General features: G+C 47.8%; 2 protein-coding genes across 2 annotated transcripts in view; one reads left to right on the top strand and one right to left on the bottom strand.

Moving 5' to 3' along the window:
• Positions 1-121: 121 nt before the first annotated feature.
• On the top strand, positions 122-17,415 carry CCT7 (chaperonin containing TCP1 subunit 7). Its single transcript, NM_001046171.2, has 12 exons — positions 122-142; positions 5,691-5,844; positions 6,473-6,579; positions 8,037-8,162; positions 8,919-8,971; positions 9,328-9,499; positions 12,861-13,025; positions 13,737-13,925; positions 14,655-14,752; positions 15,311-15,443; positions 15,929-16,135; positions 17,064-17,415. The coding sequence occupies exons 1-12, from the start codon at positions 137-139 to the stop codon at positions 17,283-17,285; spliced, it is 1,632 nt and encodes a 543-aa protein (NP_001039636.1). The 5' UTR covers positions 122-136; the 3' UTR covers positions 17,286-17,415.
• Positions 17,416-18,792: 1,377 nt separating this feature from the next.
• Positions 18,793-22,996, bottom strand: part of FBXO41 (F-box protein 41) — a 28,093-nt gene continuing 23,889 nt past the window's right edge. The window contains exon 13 of the mRNA XM_002691213.6: positions 18,793-22,891. Within this exon, the coding sequence (XP_002691259.2) occupies positions 22,832-22,891 (60 nt within the window). The 3' untranslated portion in view covers positions 18,793-22,831. The remainder of the gene's footprint in view (positions 22,892-22,996) is intronic.

Below are 22,996 nucleotides of genomic sequence, written 5' to 3'. Positions count from 1 at the left end.
TGGCCCACCCCTTCCTCTCCCGGTCCAACGGCTTTGTGAAGCTTCTGGGGATTTCTCTGCCGCGGAGCATTGTGGGGTTGCTGGGCGTCCCGGGCGCGGAGAAGAGGAGTAGCCGGCCACTGGATAAGCTTACAAGATGATGGTGAGTCGCATCTCAGTCATCCGGCTCCATCCGCTGCCATCTGGTCGGTAGCTGGCGCCGCCTGGCCTAGATTAGTCTCGTAGAACCTTCTCCTGCTTATTGACTCGGTTCTCGCTCCGACCCTCTGTCTGTGAAGGACCCCGGCCCGCTACCGCCGGGTGGGCCCGGGCCCGGAGCAGCTGCCCTCAGCAAGGGTTTTGTGGGGGTCAAGAGGAGGCTCCGGTCGGGCCGGCTGGGGACTACAAGTCCCAGGGTGCTTCGGGGCCTTGAACCTGCGTCGATCACCCGGTTTTCCGAGCCCCCCATAATCTTGACCTGGGTCAAATGACTGCGGGTTGAGCGTGCATACGCGGTCCAGGGCCAGACTTGGAAGCTCTGGCTGTCTTGAAAAATGCGGATGTGAAGGAGGGTGCTTCCTATAAACGGCAGAGGCAGCATGGGGACGGAGCCCAAGGAGAGCTGTGGTCTCTCATTGCCCCGCTCCCTGCCACCTTGCTGCTGCATCATTGAAAACAGATTACTCCGCTGATCATCCCTTCATTCATTAAGTAAACGCATTTTGTTGTTCAGTCGCTCAGTCCTGTCTGACTCTCTGCGACCCCATGGACTGCAGCACGCCAGGCTTCCCTGTCCATCACCAACTCCCGGACTTGCTCAAACTCATGTCCACAGAGTCGGTGATGCCATCCAACCATCTCATCCTTTGTCGTCCCCTTCTCCTGCCCTCAATCTTTCCCAGCATCACGGTTTTATCCACTGAGTCAGTTCATCGTATCAGATGGCCAAAATATTGGAGCTTCAGCTCCAGCATCAGTCCTTCCAGTGAATATTTAGGACTGATTTCCTTTAGGATTGACTAGTTTGATCTTGCAGTCCAAGGGACTCTCAAGAGTCTTCTCCAGCACTCAGCCGCCTTTGTGGTCCAGCTCTCAGATCTGTACATGATTACTGGAAAAACCTTAGCTTTGACTATACAGACCATTGTCGACAAAGTGATGTCTCTGCTTTTTAATATGCTGTCTAGGTTTGTCATAGCTTTTCTTCCAAGGAACAAGGGTCTTTTAATTTCATGGCTGCAGCTACTATCCGCAGTGATTTTGGAGCCCAAGTGAATAAAATCTGTCACTGTTTCCATTTTTTCCCCATCTGTTTGCCATAAAGTGATGGGACTGGATGCCATGATCTTTGTATTTTGAATGTTAAGTTTTAAGCCAGCTTTTTCACTCTCCTCTTTCACCTTCATCAAGAGGCTTTTTAGTTGCTTTCTGCCATTAGGGTGGTGTCATCGCATGGCTGAGGTTGTTGCTATTTCTCCCAGCAATCTTGATTCCAGCTTGAGCTTCAGCCAGGCATTTTGCACGATGTACTCTGCGTATAAGTTAAATAAGCACGGTGACAGTATACAGCCGTGACATACTCCTTTCCCAGTTTGAATTAGTCCATTGTTCCGTGTCTGATTCTAACTGTTGCTTCTTGACCTCATACAGGTTTCTCAGGAGGCAGTTAAGGTGGTCTAGTGTACTTATCTCTTTAACGTTTTTCCACAGTTTGTTGTGATCCACACAGTCAAAGTCTTTAGCGTAGTCAATGAATCAGAAATAGATGTTTTTCTGGAATTCCCTTGCTTGTTCTGTGATCGAACAGATGTTGGCAATTTGATCTCTAGTTCCTCTGCCTTTTCAAAATCCAACTTGTACATTTGGAAGTTCTTGGTTCACATACTGTTGAAGCCTAGCTTGAAGGATTTTGAGCATTATTACCTTGCTAGGATGTGAAATAAGCACTGCTGTGTGGTAGTTTGAACTTTTAGTACCTACTGAATGTACTAGGCCCCTAGTACAGCTTCTGAGGTGCAACTTCTCAACTAGGAGAATGGGCAGGGCAGTGGGGATGATGCATTAGAGGTGAGAAGACCCAGCCTCTGACCCTGTCTGCCCTTCCAGATGTGACATTAGATGGCTTTTCTAGTTGGCCACCTAATTCTGGGTCTCATTTTCTTTAGGGAAGCAGGTGAATCCTGGAGGCTGTCTGTAGCCCTCCCCTCCCCCCTTCTGTGGCATCCCTTTCTCCAACTCTACAGGTACCTTCCATGGGTCCCAAACAACCTCAGTGATGTCCCCCGAGTTGCTGTTGAACAGGGCCAGCTCTTAAGTGTTTGAGGTAAAACCCTGACCTGTGGTTCCTGTGCACTTGGCAGGTCGCTTGTCCATTTTTATCAGTCCAGCTCAGTTCTCTGTTCTTCTCCTGCTTCCTCAACTTCTGCCTGACCTAGTCATATGTCAGACTGACAGCTGTCAGGTGTGCAGTCTACCAAATGCCCTGAGAATGCTGCTTGTGCCCGAGACAGTAGGAACCTGGCGTTACTCTGTGTACCCTCTCCCTTTCATACACCCAGTACTGCCTTTTTCAGTCGGTCTTCAATGGTACCTATTCCCTGAAGTCATCTTCATCTCATGCAGTGGCAGCATAGTAGAACACTTGAGAGTAGGGGCTCTGGAGCCACACCGAATGCCTATGTTTGTAATTAACTGTGCCACTTAATGGACGTATGACTTCGAGTGTGGTATTATATTTCCGGCCCCCAAAGTTCTTCTGACTTGCGATAAAACCCTTCACCAAGAGGCCCCAGCCCACCACCTCAGCTTTTTCCTGAACTGACCCCTGGTCTGTTTCCTTGCTGTTTGACTTTTTATAGCTCTCCTTTTTGAGTATGAAACTTAAGTCACCAAGAACTCTTGCTGTTATTGTTTGGTACCTGGTGTTGAGTTGGTACCTGACACTCTGGAAGCCAATTGTGATTGAAAAAGAGGTAGGAGGGTTCCTCAAAAAGCTCAGTCCTGTGACTTCGGTACAGCCACACAGAAGGTATTGGTATATCCTTGCCTTTGTGTTCAGCACTGCATGCCTTAGCGTATGAACACCTGTGGTTTTATAGAGCATCAAGCTAAATAATGCTTATTAAAAGTTATTAAGGAAAAGGAAGATCATTAAGCTGAAATTAGCAAGCCTTTCATGGTAGATACCCTTGGCAGATTATTGGATCCTGCTGTTGTTTCTTCACTTGAGTAAAAACGAGGTTGGAAAGTAACAAGGACACGAGCTGGGCTTGCCCTTGGAGGACTGACAGAGAGGCACCGTCCTGGTAGACCTAGCTTGGCTCAGTCCAGTCCTGCCGCCTTTTCCTCCCCACAGGATCTCTGTACCCAGCCTGCCATTTCTGTAGGGCCTATACAGCATAGAACTTGGGACAACGTGGGCAGCTGCTTCCAAGCCCTTCCTGCTTGTACTTAGGAAGTCTCAGTGAATTTAGTGTCACCGTACTGCTGATGCTTTTCCAAAAATAAGGACTGGTTGCCACCGTACTTCATGATGTGTATAAAGCACTTTCAAGTGTATTTGGCCCTTGAATAACTCCCGAAGTTAGGGGCCCAGATTCTGCTAAGTCAAAAGTTTGCATATGATTTAGTCAGCCCCCATATCTTGATTTCTTTGTATCTGAGGATTCAACCAACCTCAGGTGGTGGTGTACTGTAGTATTTACTGCTGAAAAAAAACTCAGGCATAAGTGGACCTACACAGTTCAAACCATGCTGTTCAAGGTTCAACTGATAATGTAATTGGAATTTTCAGCACCAAAAGCTTCTGTATATTGCTTTGTATGTGGCCAAATCTAGGCACTCTACACATTGAAATTAGTGTAGTCCTTACCTTTATGAAGCTTGTATTTTAAGATGGATGGCAATATAAACATTATGCTTGAGAAGGAGCAGAGTTCTGGGATCCCCTGATCCCAGTGCCCGTGTTAACTACTGTTGAGAGGAATGGCAGCTCTGAGGAATTGCTGGCCTAGTGGGAAGAAAGCGGTTTCGGTAGAATATGGCAGTGTGGCTCTTGCAGGTGGTGTATAATTTGGAGTTAGAGATGAGAAAAAGTTTATAAAAGCATTGGATAAGTTAGACTTGGTGGGGTGAATGACTCTGTTGAAGGGACTAGCAAGGGATTAAGACTCAAGTTGGTTTTTGATTGATAATGTAAATCTCTGTTGGGGCAGGGTTGGACCAGAGATGACTTGAAGCTGCCCTGAGGAATGATTTAGCAGGACTGGGAGAAGGGGCCTTTGGGGAACCCATTTTTCCTTGCAAGGGACCCGAAGGAATTCTGAGAGTACAGAGAAGCCATTAAATAATGTATGATATGTTTGTTAGGAAAAGTTGAAACAAAATAAAATACCCAAGTTTCAAATTTTTCTTTACCACTCTTACTTATTTGAGTTTGTTGTGCATCTTTCTAGCCTGTTTTTATGCAGTTGCTCATTATATCTTGCCTCTTACAGTTATTTGTTGTTGTTGTTGTTTTACCCCAGTGTAAATTAGACTATGCCATTACTCTGCTAAAAGCTTTTCCAGGGCATCCCTTCTTTGTAGGAATAAAATCTATAAACTCCTTACCGTAGTCTGCAAATGAGTAGTGATTTGATTCCTGTCTGCTTCTTCAACCTCATTCCAGTCTTTTGCTTTCTCACTACCTTCCAGCTACACGGGCCAAAGAAGTCAAATTTTTAAAGAAATTGTTCAGTTAATGTGGAGTCAGCCTCATGGGTTGTTTGAGTTTCTAGTTTGTGAATTCTTGGCTCTTTTTGTTGGACTGAGACAGCCTGATGCTTTTCTATGTCTTCTCCACTCAAACACTTGAAATATCCCCAGGGGTGGACATGGGCAGTGACTGTCAAACTTTACGTTTGCAATTCACAGTAAGAAATAAATTTCAAAGCATAGGGTTGCAGAGGGTCAGATACAACTTTGGGACTAAATAACAACATAGCCTAATTGCACACACATAACTAACATAAGACAAGTTTTGAAACAGTGTTTACACTTATCTGTTTAATATACATAAAATCAGTCATAAGAGAATAGTGACTGTTCTGAGACCAATGCAAAATAGAGAAAAACTTGTTTAGGGTATCTGATTGGAGATTAGTCACAAGAAAGCTTTATGGAACCAGCATGAGAGATGGAAACACTGCTGTACAAATTAGAGTTGTCATTTTGTGAGGCAGGACAAACGTGCCATTTGTTTATCTGCCTAGCCATTTCCCTACACTCCAGCTACCATCATTGGTAAAACCACCTGCCTGGGCATCTCTGGGACAACATCTGAAGCTCTTGGCATCTCATTCTGCATCAGTGCCCATCTCCTCTGCGGTTAAGCTCTCAGGCGGTTGAACGGGTGTTTGCTGGAGTGAGCAATAAGTATGGCCCGCTTCCTCCTGTGTGGTGGCCTAACTCCTCAACCCGGGAAACAGGGTCAGAAGCTGAAAGGGGTATGCTTTTTCAACTGGACACTGAAGAATACATTATTTGATTTGTTCTTTTTGACTAAATCAGTGCTTCTCAAACCATTTTCTGGTATACCTACAGAGCATGGTGTCTCTGGGGGTAGAGGCTATTTAAGGAATAGATGTAGTGGATGGACATTGGGGGAATGTGCTTTAAAGGGGCCTCCAGATTTTTTTTTTTTTTTAAGTGAATTGCTCTTTCTTCTCTAGCCCACACCAGTTATCCTGTTGAAAGAGGGGACTGATAGCTCCCAAGGCATCCCCCAGCTTGTAAGTAACATCAGTGCCTGCCAGGTGATTGCTGAGGCTGTCAGAACTACCCTGGGCCCCCGTGGTATGGACAAGCTCATTGTGGATGGCCGAGGTAAGTGCAGAGTTTCTCAGACCAGTGTGCAGAAGAGGAGGTTCCTCTAAAGTGTTTGGGGCCAGCAGAGCTTGGCAACGGAAATCCCTCTGCTTTTAAGATCGCTGAAGGATTGCTCTCTCTGAAGCTACTTCTTTTCATACACTGTCGTGAATGCTGAGCCTCTTGGGAATATATGGAGAAGCCAGGTTCAGGAATCTTGCCTTGTAGAGAGATTTGGCCTAAAAACATGAAGTAGAACCTTCCGAAGTTGCCTGTAGTCACTCCTGTTGTATCATGTTGCTGAGACAAATTCCACATTATGCTTTATGTATTAATTTACAAGTGAAATACGAGGGTATCAACTGTTAAGAATATCTAAATGATTATCCATTCTTATTTTTTAAAATGTTTTCTGCATCCAGTAGAGGTTTGCTATTAGGGAAAATGAAGAGCTCATGGTTTTTGGAAATGTGTGGTTTTAGGTGGCCCTTTGTGCCCAGAGCTAAATCCATAAAAAGATCAGTTCATTTCCACCACAAGACCCTCTGTCCTGTCCCAGTAAAGTGTATATGGGCTCCAAGTCCACTAGAAGTCAGAATTTAAGGAAAGATCTTTACATTTTTACTTTGTGTTTGTTCCTTTAAAGGCAAAGCAACAATTTCTAATGACGGGGCCACAATTCTGAAACTCCTTGATGTTGTCCATCCTGCAGCGAAGACTTTAGTGGACATTGCAAAATCCCAAGATGCTGAGGTAGGAATATCAAGTCTATGTGTTTCAGTGGAGATTGAAACACATGCCTGTTTGTTCCTTTGCTCTTCTTTCTTTAAGCATTTTGATTTTATATCTAAAACCATAATTTCACAAATACAGGTTTGTAAAACTATGTAGATGGAATTAATAGCCCTTTAAAATTCCTTCTGTTTCACTGTGTTGTGGCTCAGGTCTCAGAACCAGGCCTGTGGGCTGTTACTCATATGAGTTGCTCAGTAAATAATTTACGCTCTCATCTGTTGGTTGCCTTATAAGATGGAGTTGGAGATTGTTTCCAGTTCACTTTTTTCTTTCTTAAAAAAAAAAAAAAATTTATAATGGTAAAACACACATAACATAAAATTTGCCATTTTATGTTCCTGTCAGTGACATTAACTTGTCTTTGCCTTTTTAAAAATCATTTCTAACACTGGAGTCTTATTGAGAGAGACAAGTTTGCATTTCAGAGTGTTATAGATAACCTCCCAAAGTTACAGTAAAAGGTCTATTAAGACCCTGTAGCCTGGAAAACAGTATGGCAGTTTTCAACAAAGGAATACCTTTCTGTCTAGGAATTTGGCAGCTTAAACCCTTTGCCACAGTAACTTTTTTTCTCCCTAACATCTCTTACAGTCCACAGAAACATAAGTGAGTTAAAAGTAAATTTCTTCTATATCAGAGGTTAACCAGTTTTCTAAAAAAACTCTTTTTTCTCAAAGAAAAGGGGAAGCAGAGGGAAAAAAAGCTCTTATTCTTTTTCTCCTTTATTAAAAATAAAGTTTAGATCCCATTGTAGAAAATTGCCATTAAGAAAAACAAGCTCATAATCTGCTTATTCCAAATAGTGTTTAAAATACAGATGACTTTGATCCTTAGAGGTTTGTTTTGTGAACTCCTGTAGAATTTGTTCCCATTTATCTCATACCTTTTGCTACCATTATTTGTTATTTGTGACATATTCAGTTCAGTTCAGTCGCTCAGTCGTGTCTGACTCTCTGCGACTCCATGAATCGCAGCACGCCAGGCCTCCCTGTCCATCACCAACTCCCGGAGTTCACCCAAACTCATGTCCATCGAGTTGGTGATGCCATCCAGCCATCTCATCCTCTGTCATCCCCTTCTCCTCCTGCCCCCAATCCCTCCCAGCATCAGACATATTAGCATTATATTATAAGCATGTATATTGTGTTACTGATCATAGTACCTTGTCCATAGTAAATAAGTTCTTGGTTAATTTGTGTATATGATTTCATATTCTGGGAAAATTTGTCCAGACCAACCCTCTTTGGAGAATGGGCCTGGCTGTGGAATTAATTTTGTGGCCCAGGACCATTTGATGGGATGAATATCTACCCAGCAACACCCCAGTTTAAATGGATAGATTGCCTAGAAAACAGAGTTTGGGGGTTTTATTCCTGAACATGAGAGGATGTGAGTTTCCTGTCATCCTGTTCCAGGTCGGTGACGGCACCACCTCAGTGACCCTGCTGGCTGCAGAATTTCTGAAACAGGTGAAACCCTACGTGGAGGAAGGTTTGCACCCGCAGATCATCATCCGCGCCTTCCGCACTGCCACACAGTTGGTATGGGAGTGCTAGTGAAGCTGGGCCGCTTGGGCACCTTTTTGTTTCTCTTGGGATATGGTCTGTATTGGGTTGTGGAGGGTCTGGGGACAACATTCCTTGAATATTTTCTGAATTCTACTCCATAGAAATCTCAGTTCTACCATTCAATAGCTATTGACTAGGTATATTACTTAGTCTGTTTAAGCTTCCAGTTTCCTCACAGACTATGATGTAGACATACCACAGGCTGTCAGTAAGTGAGAGCTGTTTTGTTTTTATCAAGTACTTCATAGCACATCTTGAGACCTTGCTTTTATTGACCTTTGACTTTCATTCTTTAACTTGGGGTAAGTCAGTTCCTCCTCACCTTACTTTCTTTACTGTCTCTGTTTTGGGGTGGTGACATTAAAATGAAATCATATGTGAGAAGTATGTATGAAAGGATATCTTTTGAAAAAGATGGCTTTGAAAGGATACAATGTTTAACATACAAATATGTGTATCATGTGTTACATGACATAGTTAGTGTATAAAGTACTACAGGTTGTCACCAGTGCTGTTCTGTGCCTGCTCTACGTTTCTAACTTAGAGCATTTTTCTAAACTAGAGATGTATATTTTTCTGGGCAGCTTTAAGACTTAGAAATGTTATTTCAGCTGTCGAAGTACTTAAGATTTGGGCGTAAACAGATGAGGAACTAGCAGGAGAGATTGGGACCCACTTCTCCAGTTTGTTTTTAACGTGAGAGACTCACCCCGTTTCTGTTCTTGGCAGGCAGTTAACAAGATCAAAGAGATCGCAGTGACTGTGAAGAAGGAAGATAAAGTGTAAGTTTGCAGTGAACTTTGTCAGAACCTTGACTTCCCATGGCCAGATAGGATGCAGAAGCGTGCTGGAATACCCTGCATGGACTGGGGCTGTTTGGCCCTTGCTAAACCCCTTGCTGTGCCCCAGTCAGTCCATGTAGTACAAGAGAGGCTGTAGACTGTAGTTGAAGAGCTGTCAGTCATGAGGTCTTTGAGTGCAATCACCATTTGTCACTGGTAATCTTCCCTAAAGATTCAGAAGACAAAGTGTTGAGGGCTGAATTTAAAGGCTAGGATAGAAACCATCTCCACGTTGCAATAGAGTACCATAAGAGGGGCTTTCGAGGCCTGATGCAGGTCCCACCCTTGTGTCCCAGGGAGCAGAGGAAGCTGCTTGAGAAATGTGCCATGACTGCTCTGAGCTCCAAGCTGATCTCCCAGCAGAAAGCCTTCTTCGCTAAGATGGTGGTGGACGCGGTGATGATGCTTGATGATTTGCTGCAGCTTAAAATGATTGGAATCAAGAAGGTGCAAGGTGGAGCCCTAGAGGTGAGCCTGCCGAGGCCTCCCTGGGAGGCTCTTGCTTTCACATCGACCCTGTAGGCAGCTTGGTGTAGGCGGACAGCACACATTAGAGGAATAGAGAGAGAGAGCACTTGGGCGGGAAGCCAGCTGTGTTCCTCATACTGTGGCTATAAGTGTCTCCTGTAGGTGCATTTTATAACCTCCACAGACTTGTATTACTTGTCAGCAGAATCGAAGGATGAACTGGCTGATTTTCAGAATCTCAGTGTTAATGTCGGAGGGGACAGGGCTAGCTCTGATAAATTATCTAAAACCCTCTCAATAAATATAAGTACTTTGCAGTCCATTCTTCTCCAAGCGGTTCAGGCAGGCTGTCCCTTCTTTTATTCATTTATCTTGAACAGATAATACGGAAGTCAAACTGTAAAGAAAGTCCTAAAGGAAAACAGAAATGTCTCCTATACCACTCCTGCCCCAGAAACCACTATTAACTGTGTGTGTTCTTCCAGACTGTGCGTCGATAAGTATAAATGTAAATATTGTTTTCTGAAACGAATGCTCACTTGTAGTACATAGTGTCCTGCAACTTTTGTTTATTTAACAACATATTTTTTCACTTATTTAAATTAAAATAGTGACTAGTGTCTACTGTATTTGCACAACACAATTGCGTTTTCATTCTGTTCATCTCCTCCTCTTCCTGTCATGGCACATGAGAGGGGGATGAGATTCCCTGTATATAACAAAGCTGTGAAGAACCTGAAAGTCATCTGAGCCGTTCCCATGCCTTTGGCCCCCAGATGGTTGTGTTTCAGCCCATTCTCTACGTCATGACTTGCTGACATTGTCTTTACACGCTGCTTTGATCTCAGTGTTCCATCTTCTGTTCCAGAAACCCTTGAGATTAAATTGGCATTCACTAAACTAGGGATCAGAACTGTAATTTTAACTGGTGAGAAAGCCAGGGGCTGCAAGCCACACGTACGTTCAGTCTGTCTCTCTTACCAGACCTCTGTCCTGGTAACGCACCCTTCCTCCAATCTTGCATCCCCTAAGTTCGTTCTATTTTTTGCTGCAGGGTGAGGTTCCTCAATTTACACTCTGTGTGTGAAGCCACTTGGGGTTCTGCAGGCCCACAGGATAAGAGTCAGGCCTTAGCAGAGCCTTTAAGATTCTCCTAAACGTGTCCCTGCCCTCTTTTTTCCCCCCTACCCTCTTTATTTTGTATTCCAGCAACTGCTAATGGCTTTTCATCCCCTGACTGCACCACACTGCCTCTGCCTGTTGGGGACATCTCTTTCGTTTTCTGTTTGACTAATTTCAGTGCATCCATCTAGATTCAGCTCAGGCATCACCCCCTTTAGGAGGCTATGGATTTGAATGATGTAGGAATCTGTTCCCTGATAGGCTACGGTATTATGTATTGTAGACTAAAACTGTAGATTAGTACTACGAGAAAACACATAGGTCATTGAACGGAATACAGTTTTTAAAATTGTTATTTTGTTGACATATAGTTGATTTACAATGTTCTGTTAATTTCTCCTGTTCAGTAGAGTGATTGTTAACACATACCTAATTCTTTTTCATTAGATCAGATCAGATCAGTTGCTCAGTCGTGTCCGACTCTTTGCGACCCTGTGAATCGCAGCACACCAGGCCTCCCTGTCCATCACCAACTCCCGGAGTTCACTCAGACTCACGTCCATCGAGTCAGTGATGCCATCCAGCCATCTCATCCTCTTTCGTCCCCTTCTCCTCCTGCCCCAATCCCTCCCAGCATCAGAGTCTTTTCCAATGAGTCAACTCTTCTCACGCGGTGGCCAAAGTACTGGAGTTTCAGCTTTAGCATCATTCCTTCCAAAGAAATCCCAGGGCTGATCTCCTTCAGAATGGACTGGTTGGATCTCCTTGCAGTCCAAGGGACTCCCAAGAGTCTTCTCCAACACCACAGTTCAAAAGCATCAATTCTTCGGCGCTCAGCCTTCCTCACAGTCCAACTCTCACATCCATACATGACCACTGGAAAAACCATAGCCTTGACTAGACGGACCTTTTTGGCAAAATAATGTCTCTGCTTTTGAATATGCTATCTAGGTTGGTCATAATTTTCCTTCCAAGGAGTAAGCGTCTTTTAATTTCATGACGGCAGTCACCATCTGTAGTGATTTTGGAGCCCAGAAAAATAAAGTCTGCCACTGTTTCCACTGTTTCCCCATCTATTTCCCATGAAGTGATGGGACCAGATGCCATGATCTTCGTTTTCTGAATGTTGAGCTTTAAGCCAACTTTTTCACTCTCCTCTTTCACTTTCATCAAGAGGCTTTTGAGTTCCTCTTCACTTTCTGCCATAAGGGTGGTGTCATCTGCATATCTGAGGTTATTGATATTTCTCCCGGCAATCTTGATTCCAGCTTGTGCTTCTTTTTCATACTCCTTTCAATTATGATTTATCACTGAATATTGAATAGTAGGACTTTGTTTACCCATTCTGTGTAATAGTTTGCATGGCAACCCCAAACTCCTAACGCACTTCTCCTCCAACCCCCAACCCCCATGGCAACCACAAGTCTGTTCACTTTGTGAGTGTTTCTATTTCATAGATAGGTTCATTTGTGTTGTATTTTAGATTCTACATGTAAATTATATCATATGCTATTTGTCTTTTTCTTTCTCACTTCACTTCCTGAATATACCCTTCTTTATGGAGTGGGAAATGACCAGGTCATTTAATAAGAGGTCTCAGGTTGAGCCTGCCTTCTCATAGTGTTAAAGTCACTCCCAAGTGCCGTGTGCTTTCATCATGCCCTTCTGTAAAATCTTCCATGCAGCAGGCTCTGTTTTGGAATGAGTGGTGTAGTAGTTCATATTTTGAGGGATTGAGATGAGAGAAGCCACGATGATAACTTGAGAACTGCGGGAAATTTCTGACTGTTATGACCTTTTGTTTTCATCTCCTGAAGAGAGGAAGCATCTAGGCTACAGCACACAGGTGTTTGTGCGCTCACGTGCAGTACGGGTAGGAAGGGGTGTGTGTACATATGTGCAGTGAAGACTGGGAGGTGTCGAGTTGGAACGACAGTGCATCCCTTGGCACGTGTGCTTTGGAGGGTCAGTCTTAAAGGACAGCCCAGACAGGCTTTTCCCATGCTTAGTCTCTGCAAGCTAAGTGGTTTTCCTTATCCTGAAGGGACAAACAAAATATGTTTTTATATTTTTCCTAGCATTTAGGATGATGGAAAAACTTTGTTACAGTAGTGGAATAAAAACATAATTAACCCTTACAGGTTCACAGAAATGGACATGCATTAGTCCAGCACACCACTAACTTGATTTTATTTCATGCCAGTACTGAACTGTTGAACCGTCTGATTTTTTTAAACAGGAGTCCCAGCTTGTCGCTGGCGTCGCATTCAAGAAGACTTTCTCTTATGCTGGGTTTGAAATGCAGCCCAAAAAGTACCATAATCCAATGATTGCCCTTTTAAATGTTGAGCTCGAGCTGAAAGCTGAGAAAGATAATGCGGAAATCAGAGTCCATACAGTTGAGGTAGGTCCTCCCAGCTGGCAGCGGCATGAAACTGGGCAGCATTCTGGGCCAAAGCCTTGGGCCTTCGTGGTCATCTTGGGCTTAGCTTTGTTTCTCAGGTACCTTATGGGCTCCTTTCCCCTCCTATGCCCCTAAGTATTGATGTCTAAATGCTAGGCCCACTCTTCTCACTCTACTCTGACCTGGACCTGAGGAGGTTTGGATAGGGCAAACCTGCTGAAACATTATCCTTTGGCCCTGGAGAAGGGGCTTGCGGGAGCCTTTCAGCTATAAAATGAGCCCTGTATTTTGATTCCTCTTATTTGGGCAGATGTGAGCTCTGCCCTTCTAGACTGTCCCATGCTGCTGGGACCGGTGTGCTCCCAACATTGGTATCAGCAAGGCTGTCACCCAGCTGTAAGCATCTGTTCTTGGAAAATGCATCCCGAACACAGAATGGCCTTTGAAGGAAAGGGCTTGTCATTGGGAACTCCGTGGCTGCAGTGCCTCAGAGGAGCTAGAACTTAGCTGCCCAAACTGCCTCACACCTTAGCAAATACCAGCTCTGGAGTAGCTCCCAGTGCTCAGATTACTTTCTGCTTTTGTGTTTGAAAATTTTAGGTGGTTCCTAAGTTACCTTATAGGGTCCTTGTTTATTTGAACTGAGGGGAGTCTCTTCTGTTTACCCTCTGTTAATTCCCTAATAAATTAGTATTTTCTGGGTCTCTTCAGGATTATCAGGCAATTGTTGATGCTGAGTGGAACATTCTTTATGACAAGTTAGAGAAGATCCATCATTCTGGAGCCAAAGTCGTCTTATCTAAACTCCCCATCGGGGATGTGGCCACCCAGTACTTTGCTGACAGGGACATGTTCTGCGCTGGCCGAGTGCCGGAGGAGGATCTGAAGAGGACAATGATGGTAACCAGGTTCTCACGGGCTGCTTTTAGGTCTTTCTGGCCCCAGAGGGGTTTTCACGTACCCTAGTGTACTGGAGTGGTGTGTGAATCTGGGCTTGTCTTCTCAACTCTTTTTGCCATGAAACACTTCAGTTCCAGAGTGTGCATACTACTATGTAAGAGTTAATCTAACCAAACAAGTCAGGAAAGCTGATTTGTGAGGGAACCTAGCAGTAGTGCTATGATCAGCTGGCTAAGCTCCAGTCTTGATGCTGCAGGCCAGGTTTCCTCTCTCTCTCTTTTTTTTTTTTGCCGCATCTTGCACCTGTGGAATCTTAGTTCCCCGACCAGGGATGGAACCTGCACCCTTGCACTGGAAGCATGGCGTCTTAACCACTGGACTGCTAGGGAAGTCCCTCCTCCCTTCTTAAGCATCTTGCCAAGGTGCTTTAAGTTTTAAAGCACTGATCATGACTTCAGTCACTGGGTTCAGAGCACCCTAGTTTAGGGAAGAAGGTACTGGGTAAAGCTTTTTAACTGGGCTTGTTTGCCTTCATGTGTCTTCATTCTGTTTTGTTTTCTCCTCTTCCAGAGGGAGCCTTGAGGTCAAGGGTGAGAGTGGGTCATTAGTGTATCTGGGGCACCATGGCAGTCTAACATGCGAATTGGCTATAAAACTAGGTGGCAGGATGCTTGCTTCCCACCTCATGTGATCTGTCACTGCTAGATGATTTTGTCTTGTGTTCCTCAGGCTTGTGGAGGCTCCATCCAGACCAGTGTGAATGCGCTGTCGTCAGATGTTCTGGGCCGCTGCCAGGTCTTTGAAGAGACTCAGATTGGAGGCGAGAGGTGAGTGGCAGGCCTGGGCTCTGTTTGCTTAGCTCATGAGACTTGCCTGGTGGCCTTCTGCCATCTTTGGTTCGTGGTGTATATATAACAGGCCTCCCAGGTGGCGCTGGAGGTAAAGAGCCTACCTGCGAATGCAGGAAATGAAGAAAAGCGAGTTCGGTCCTTGGGTGGGGAGGATGCCCTGGAGGAAGAAATGGCAACCCACTCCAGTATTATTGCGTGGAGAATCCCATGGACAGAGGAGCCTGGCGGGCTACAGTAACATGTGCTACTGTCTTCTGAGGTCTTAATCTCTTGGGGTGAATAGTGTTAAGTTATATAAAGTGTTTCAGGAAGAAAGAAGGTCAAATCGGGTCTACAATCTGACTCCACAGTCTTTTATACCCCTGTGGTACAGCCCTAGACCTTCCCAAGAACGTGCTCTTAAGGGTGGGCTTGGAGAACTTTAGTGAGGGACAGAAGAGCAGCTGTTGAGTGTTGGGAGGACTTGGTGACTTCAGAACACTGTGGGTTGGCAGCAGAAATGAGTTCACAGATACAATTTGATCCTGGGTGTAGGTACAATTTCTTCACTGGCTGCCCTAAGGCCAAGACATGCACTATCATCCTCCGTGGTGGTGCAGAGCAATTTATGGAGGAGACAGAGCGGTCCCTGCACGACGCCATCATGATTGTCAGGAGGGCCATCAAGGTACTGGACTGGGGGCTTCCAGCCTGCACAGCCTACTCTGCCTCTTGAGCTGATGCGACCCTGGGTTTGTGTGGTGATCCCTTTCCTGTATAACCTGTCCTTCCAAGTGGGCATGTGGGCCCTGGTTGTCTCAGATCAAACACCCTCAGTCTCTCAGAATAAGTCACGCTGCCTTAAAAGCCAAGACCTGTCCTGTGAGCACCTGTGGAGCTGATGGAGTCAGTCGTCCCCGGCACTGTGCCAGTGCCCTCGGGGTGTAGGTGACCGTGAAGAGGGTCAGAAACCGGATGGTTCACCAGATTGCACTTGGGATGTGCTAGGCGTGGTCCGTGTCCAGGCTTCCTGTGGCTTGGGCTGGGGGAGGGAGTGAGGAGCCAGCCCTCCTTCTAGTCTAGGGGGCCTGTTGACTGAGTGGCCCAATTTGGCCATGGCTGGAGTTTAGACAGGGGGCTCCTTGAATTTAGAGGTGTGTCTGGTCTTTGCAGAATGATTCAGTGGTGGCTGGTGGTGGCGCCATCGAGATGGAGCTCTCTAAGTACCTTCGAGATTACTCAAGAACCATTCCAGGAAAACAGCAGCTACTGATTGGGGCCTATGCCAAGGCCTTGGAAATTATCCCACGCCAGCTCTGTGACAATGCTGGTTTTGATGCCACAAACATCCTCAACAAGCTACGGGCTCGGCACGCCCAGGTGGGTTATTCCTTTCCTTTGAGTCCAGGGACTGGGTGGATGGGGCTAGATTCTTTGAGTGTGCTGTGCTTACTCGGGCTCTGTGTGCTCAGCCCAGGTGATGGTGCTGGACCCAAACCCGGTACCAACTGACTGCCTCCTCTGAGGTCAAAAGGAAAGCCATGGTGTCAGGACTAGTTGTTCCAGGGTTTCTTCAGTGCTGCTTTCAAGAGTCTGGTCACTCCTTTTGGTGCACTGAGGGAATGAAGAAGCACGGTAGCCTCCTCCCTGAAGCGTGTACGACCACTGTGTGTATGGGGTTCCTCGTGGGTTCCTCCAGCACTTCTGGGCCCTGCTGACAGCAGTCCAGCCATGGCTGTACTACCTCCATGTAGAGCACGCATCTCTTGAGAATTTAATTTGTTCATCTGCTGTTGAGCCAATACTCATTTAGAGATGTTTGCTAAATGCCATTTGTTAAATGCTCAATATGATGACGACAGTACTCAGTGAGTGGCCTTGCTTCCGACTTGTGTCAGAACTTGAAGCAAGCTACTTTCTCTTGTGTGTCCGTTTCCTTATCTGTAAAATGGGGGCTACTGGAAGCAGTGTGATGATAAAATGAGATCAAGGGTTGGAAAGTCATCCTCTTGAGAAGCGTGGTTTGACATACAGTCCTCAGATGACCTGAGGGTTAGAATGGGGCCTTCCTAAAACCCAGCAGCTTGCCTGGGAGAGGCCCTGGGTAGCACTTCTCAGGTTTGGAGGGGTGGTGGAGGGCAGGGACGGGAAGAGGCTTCCAGGCTCCCGTTGGAATGCCATCTTCCTTAGGGAGATGCCAGCGGGTTCAGAGAGCCTGAGGATGCCTCAATCTCAGTCATTCAGAGGATGTGCAGGAAGAAATTTGAGAGCAGTTCCGTATCATTTTCCCTCTGTTCTGCTTTTTCAGGGGGGCATGTGGTACGGGGTGGACATCAACACTGAGGACATTGCTGACAACTTTGAGGCCTTTGTGTGGGAGCCAGCGATGGTGCGGATCAACGCCCTGACTGCCGCCTCCGAGGCCGCGTGCCTCATCGTGTCTGTCGATGAGACCATCAAGAACCCTCGCTCAACAGTGGATGCTTCCCCAGCCGCTGGCCGGGGCCGAGGTCGTGGCCGCCTTCACTGAGGTTCCCAGCCCTCACACGAGTGCCCGGCAGGCTGTGCTTACTCTGTCTTGGTCAGATATTACAAGGAAGGGGTAGTATTTGGCCCACTGTGTTCTCACTGGAGGTTATTTAAATAAAACTTAAAAAACCTAGAATCCATTTTGCACATTATTTGGGTGCAGGAATTTTACTCATAAATGACTGTGGCTCAGAATTGTAGCTTTATGTGTACTCACCCAGCAGGTAGAAAAGAGAACTCGGCCAGGGGAGGCGCTCCACTTAAGTGGCTCCTGTCTGGAAGTTTTGCTTTAGCTGCTTTCTCAGTCTTAGAAGCAGCTGGAAGATATGGAGTTGCTTCCTTTTTTTTTTTTTTCCTTTTTTTCTGATGTCATCTTATTTGGCCCTGACCTTGCCCAGCACTGCTCCTAGGGTTTCTCTGGGTTTCTGTTAAATGCATTACATTATATCTTGTTTACCCCTTTTACTTCCATATTCTTTTGACTCGGTCCCTTAATCTCTCTTATTTAAGATCTTGAGGTTGAGGAGTCTTGAAGCAATGTTTCTAAAGTCTTGTGACTTCTTAGAAGGGCGTCCATTGAGGAGGTGGCTGAAGGAGCCACCTGGTCTTAATTCAGCCACTAATGGTCCTGAGGGGTCCCTTCTGCTTTCTTCTAACCAGTGAAAGTTGAAAATGGCCGGCACAGATAAAATAAGCATTCTAACTGCCTCCTCCTCTATGCTAGTCCTCAGAGTTGGCCTGCAGTTAACTAATTAATAGAAAGCTTCTGCTCCCTGAATCTGGGAAGTGGGTTTTTTGTTTGTTTTTTTTTTAATCTGAATTTCAACCACTCCGAGTTTGATGAACTCAAAAGTAGATTAAGGTGGTGGTAGGTCCACACATTGGAGTCTGGCATCCCTCCTAACTTGATGGTCTTTAAGTAAATTTTTTCCAGTTGTTCTACCTGTATGATGATAATAGCTGGCTCAGAGTTGTGGGGATGTGTTCAGCTACTTGTTTGATGTTAGAGCCACACAGTTTTAAGCCTAAATACCTATTTTCTGATTTTCATTTTAAGACCTGAGGAATCAAATCAGTAGGGGCAACCCCATTTTGTCAAATGGAATGTTGAGCCAGACCATGATGGGAAACTTGGTCTCTGTCAGGCGAAAGTCGGATTGGCTGGCCGGAGCCCTCTCTGGTGCCCAAGCCAGTGAGGGGATGGGCAGGTGTGTGCTGTTCCTGCTGGGCTTGCCCTTAAAGATGGCTTCTCCTGGCTGAGAGTCAGAAATGACCCCTCAAGGCTCTACCTGCAGACCCTGAAAGCTCTGGCGGGGGCAGTAACCCGCATGGTCTTCCTCCAGCGACGCCTACCTTCCTGAGACAGGTCTTCATAATACTTCAGTTCGCCTCATTGACGCCATTCAGATCATCCACCTCCTTGCTAATCAGTGCATTTCAGCTACAGGAAGGTTTGGTGACAGACTGGCAAATGTAGCCACCTACCATTTACTTTCCTGAGGCAGATATTATTCCAGTTTCACCATCTTTTATTGGATACAAAGCCACAAATTCAGATGCCCATTGGAGTCCTTTTAAATACATACGCTCGGGTACATTCAGCAAAGGGCATCTATGGGCGATGTGGAGCAAAGTGCTGGGATGGTGGTGCCTGGGTGGGGCAGAAAAGTGGGGCCAGGGGAGGCCCCCTGGGGGCTGGAGGTACAGGCACCACTTCAGAAACAAAACCAAAAGTTGCTGTCCACCCCTCTGCCTGATGTGTTTGGGGTGAGGAAAGCTCCCCTCTCAGCTCAGGCCCACTGCACCTGGCTGTTTAGGGAAGGCATGGCATGGGGGCCAGCTGTGGAGGTCCCCGCCAGCAGGGTTATGCGAGCCAGGCCTACTGGGGCCAGCCACAAGGCGAGCCTGACCCTGAGCGCTAGGCCTTTGCCAGGGCAGAGCTGAGGCCGGGGCCCCTGCCAGCAGTGGCAGGCGAGGCTTGGACTTGCAGCGGGGAAGCCTGCCTGATTGTCGGGGCAGTCTTGGGACTGGCCAGGGTCCCAAGGGGTTGGGGTCAGACTAGGAGCTGGTTGCCTTAGTTGGCCCTGGTATTCTGATCTTTATCCAATCCTAACTAAACCTTATCCTCAGGCAAGGCTGCAGATGAACACACTTGTCCAGGAATATATATACACACACACACACGTTACACAGCAGTATATACAGAAACGGGGCCTGGGAAAAGGCTGGGTGAGAGAGCACAGCCACCAGTAGGGAGAAGTGCCCTGGGGAAGGGAAGCTCCACTCCTCAGGGACTGATGGGTTGGGACAGATCCTAAAGCATGAGTTAACTCCTCCAGGGGCTGGGCCTGTACCCAGTCCCCAGCTTGTTTTCACCCCAAGCCCACCAGGAATTGGGTCTTTGGCACCAGTAGTCACTCTGGAAAGATCTTCGGCTTAGCACCCGAGAGGGACTAGGCATGGGCGGCTCCCCACCCACAGCCCAGAGGACCGGAGGGCCAGGGGCCATGCAGAACCCAGAGACAAAGCATGGAGTCATGCCTTGCAGCAGCAGGACTTGGGAAGCAGGCCGCCTTCCCTCCCCAAGCCCCACCCCAGCAATTCTTGAAGGACTGGCTCAAACTCCACTCTGCCTTGTAAAAGCAGCCAGGTGGTCTCCTGGCCAGTAAAAGCCATGGTTCTGGGCGGCCCACTTTGTCTCCCTCAGGGACCCAGATACATCATCTCCTTTGTTCTCTGCCAGTGCTGTGGGCAGGCAGCCTGAATAAAGCATGATGTCCTTAGGACAAACACCCCAAGTCTCCCAGGCGCTGGGCTGGCAGGAGGTGGTAAGGACACCGAGTGGCCATCACCCATGGGGCCTCTACGCCGGCTGGGTCCCCTGGAGCAGGGCCTGCCTTGGTTTGCTCTCCCAGATATTCCTCTGTTTTGCATCTCATCAGATGTGATATATGGAAGAGGACTCCCCTTTGGGTGAGTGAAAGATGAGGTCCCCCCCAACTCAGGGCTCATCCCCCTGAGGAGAGGCAAAACTACCATCAAGCTGGTAAGGACCTGTGGAAGCCTGCACACCCAGCAGGTCCTCAGGGCAGACATCCAGGCTGGGGCACACAAGCCTATCAGTCCCAGGTGTGCAGTGGGACACACTGCGACCCATCTGGGCAGGGGCTTGGACCTACGCACTATGCATCCCTCACACTCAGCTGGAAAACAAAGGATGGGGGACTTGGTGGGTTTCTGGAAACAGCCCAACTCACGGAGAGGAAAACTTCCCACCAACAGGTGAGGGGCGTCCTGTTCACCCGGCTGCCCCCCGTGCTGGTGATACTCAGCGCTGCTGATCAGAAGGGACTTAACCATCAGGCCTTTCAGCACCACCTTCCTCTCACTCGAGCTCGCTGCCCGTGCGCCCTCACCTTTCCCAGAACTGATGGCAGGCATTCCACCAGACATCTTCCCAGGGAGACTGCCCAAAGCCTTGTATTCAGGGATGGAGGCTTCCTTGGACAGAAAAAGCCCCTCAGTAGACAGGCTCAGGCCAAGCAAGGCATCCCTTTGTGCTTTGTCCGGGAGACACATGGAGGGCACCTCCAGTCCTGGGGTCACAGGAAGCAGGGGCTGTGGCAGGTGCAGCTGGTAAAGCAGAACACACACCCAGGGCAGCCAGGCCAAGTGGACCTCCACCTCCCTTCCGGTCCCAGAACAGAGGAAAGTTGTGCTTCTCCTTCATGATTCCTGGGGACAGAACTGGGAGGTTAGAGCCAACAGAACCAGGTGCTCTGGGGTGGGGATGCCACACAGCCAAGGCTTCGTGCAGGACTAGATGGAGATACCGACATGCTACCCTTGGCATTTGGAGTCTTCAAAGGATAGGGCCAGAACAAGTCACAGGAAGAAAACAACAAAAAGAGCAAGACACGGCTGTGTGGGGAGCCAGGAGAGCTGGATACACTTCTGAGCCTGTGAGGGTCCCAGCTCTGGAGGCCTTGTTGCAGGGAAACCCAGGGTGGGTCTTGATGTCCTGATGCCAGGTTGCAGCAGAAAAGTTGGATTCCCGGAAAGGACTGGGAAACTAGAGAAGCCCGGCCCCAGCCAAAACCTAATGTTTAGGGTCGAGAGCCCATCTTATAGCAAGACAGAAGGAAACCCTAAGATGAAACCAGATTAACGTTTGAAAGAACTTTCCAAATGGAGGTTGGCAGGACCCACGGCCTTTGTGCCACTGTGGGAGGGCTAAGAGGAGGAACTCGGAAGACCTGAGTCTTTACAGCCATAGTGCCAGGACCTGACCCTTTGGGAACCATGCAAGGGTCAGTGAGAGCCTCCATTTGCACTCTAAGCCAGTGATCCTGGTTCAGACCCCAGCACTGCCCCAGGCAGAAGACCCCCCAACACAGCCCTCAGCCCATGGACCACTGGAGACTGAAGAGGGGGGACAAGTCTGATGTTGGGGCTCCTTTTTGGGCCCCAAAGGTGTGGCTCCCCACCAAGGCCACATCTTCCAGCAAGGTAGCCGGACAAGGAAGCAAACTAAACCACCCCTCTTCCAGCCTCCTCCAGGCCCCAGCAGAGGGCAGCCAAATGATTCCCTCTCACATGACCTTGGGGACCCAAAGGCCATCAGATTCCTGTCCAAGCACCCAGATTAGAAGTATACTCCTTGAGGACAGGAACCGCTTCTCACTGCTGACAGCATTTCCCAGAGCTGGGACCTGGCCCCTCCAGAGGCTCGGGATTGGTAGAAGGTATAGAAACATGTGCCTTGTAGCTCTGAATTTAGTTCTGGTGTGTCATGGGATATGTGGTGGCTGGGAGGAGTCTTGTCTTCTCTACAGCAGTAAAAACTCAAAGTTTTCTCACCCTGGCAATATCCACCCTTGGGAGGCGTGGCCTGGATGTCTCGGGGAGAAGTTCTGAATAGATGTCTTGCCCTTCCAAGCCGACCCCACTACCTCACTGAACTCCCTACTTCCCACTTTCAGCTGACCACATCCCCAAGACCCCTAGGGTTATCCCTGGAGATTATGGACCCAGAGCCCTGGCAGGCTGCCTGAAGGGGATGCCCCGCAGAGGGGTGGGACTGAGCAGGGGGAAGAGAAGAGCCTCTGGGCCAAGTCTGAGCTGCCTGTTGGAGCAACCCCCCTGGTCTGGGGCCTGACAGAGGCTCCCGACCAGGAGGCTGGGCCTCACAAAGGGGAGGCCTGCCCCAACAGCTTGAGCAGCCAAGGAGCCACTGGTGGTTACTGCAGATCCTCAGGGCGATGACACCGAGTGCTGGTGGAGACTCAACTCTTCGCTGGCTGTGCCTAGAGGGCTGCTCCGGATGGGGGTGGGGTGGAGGTGGGGGACAGCTGTCCAAGCCCCTGCCCTGGAGAGGGCCTGAGTCCCGCTGTCCCAGCAGGAGGACAAGAGACTGACAACCTCTCTCCCAGACACCAGGGATAACACCAAGCCTCCAAAAGTCTAGTCCAGATCAGGGTCCCTCTGGAGGTCCAAAGAGCGCGGCTGGCGTGGGGCTGGCAGGGGCCCTGCCGCCCCCAACCCGGGTTAGCAGCCTTCCACCTTGATGTGCAGGATCTTAGAGAAGCCGGGCCTCCGCCGTAGGGCCTGCGGACCAAACCTGAGTTAGTTCCCCTCAGGGCAGACAGGCAGAGCCCTCCCTTCAAACACCCAGGTCACAGTCCCAGCCGCAGAGTGCCCTGGGGGTCTCCA

This window comes from Bos taurus, chromosome 11 (assembly GCF_002263795.3).
Source record: "Bos taurus isolate L1 Dominette 01449 registration number 42190680 breed Hereford chromosome 11, ARS-UCD2.0, whole genome shotgun sequence".
NCBI lineage: Eukaryota > Metazoa > Chordata > Mammalia > Artiodactyla > Bovidae > Bos > Bos taurus.
This window is presented reverse-complemented; position numbering and strand designations above follow the sequence as displayed.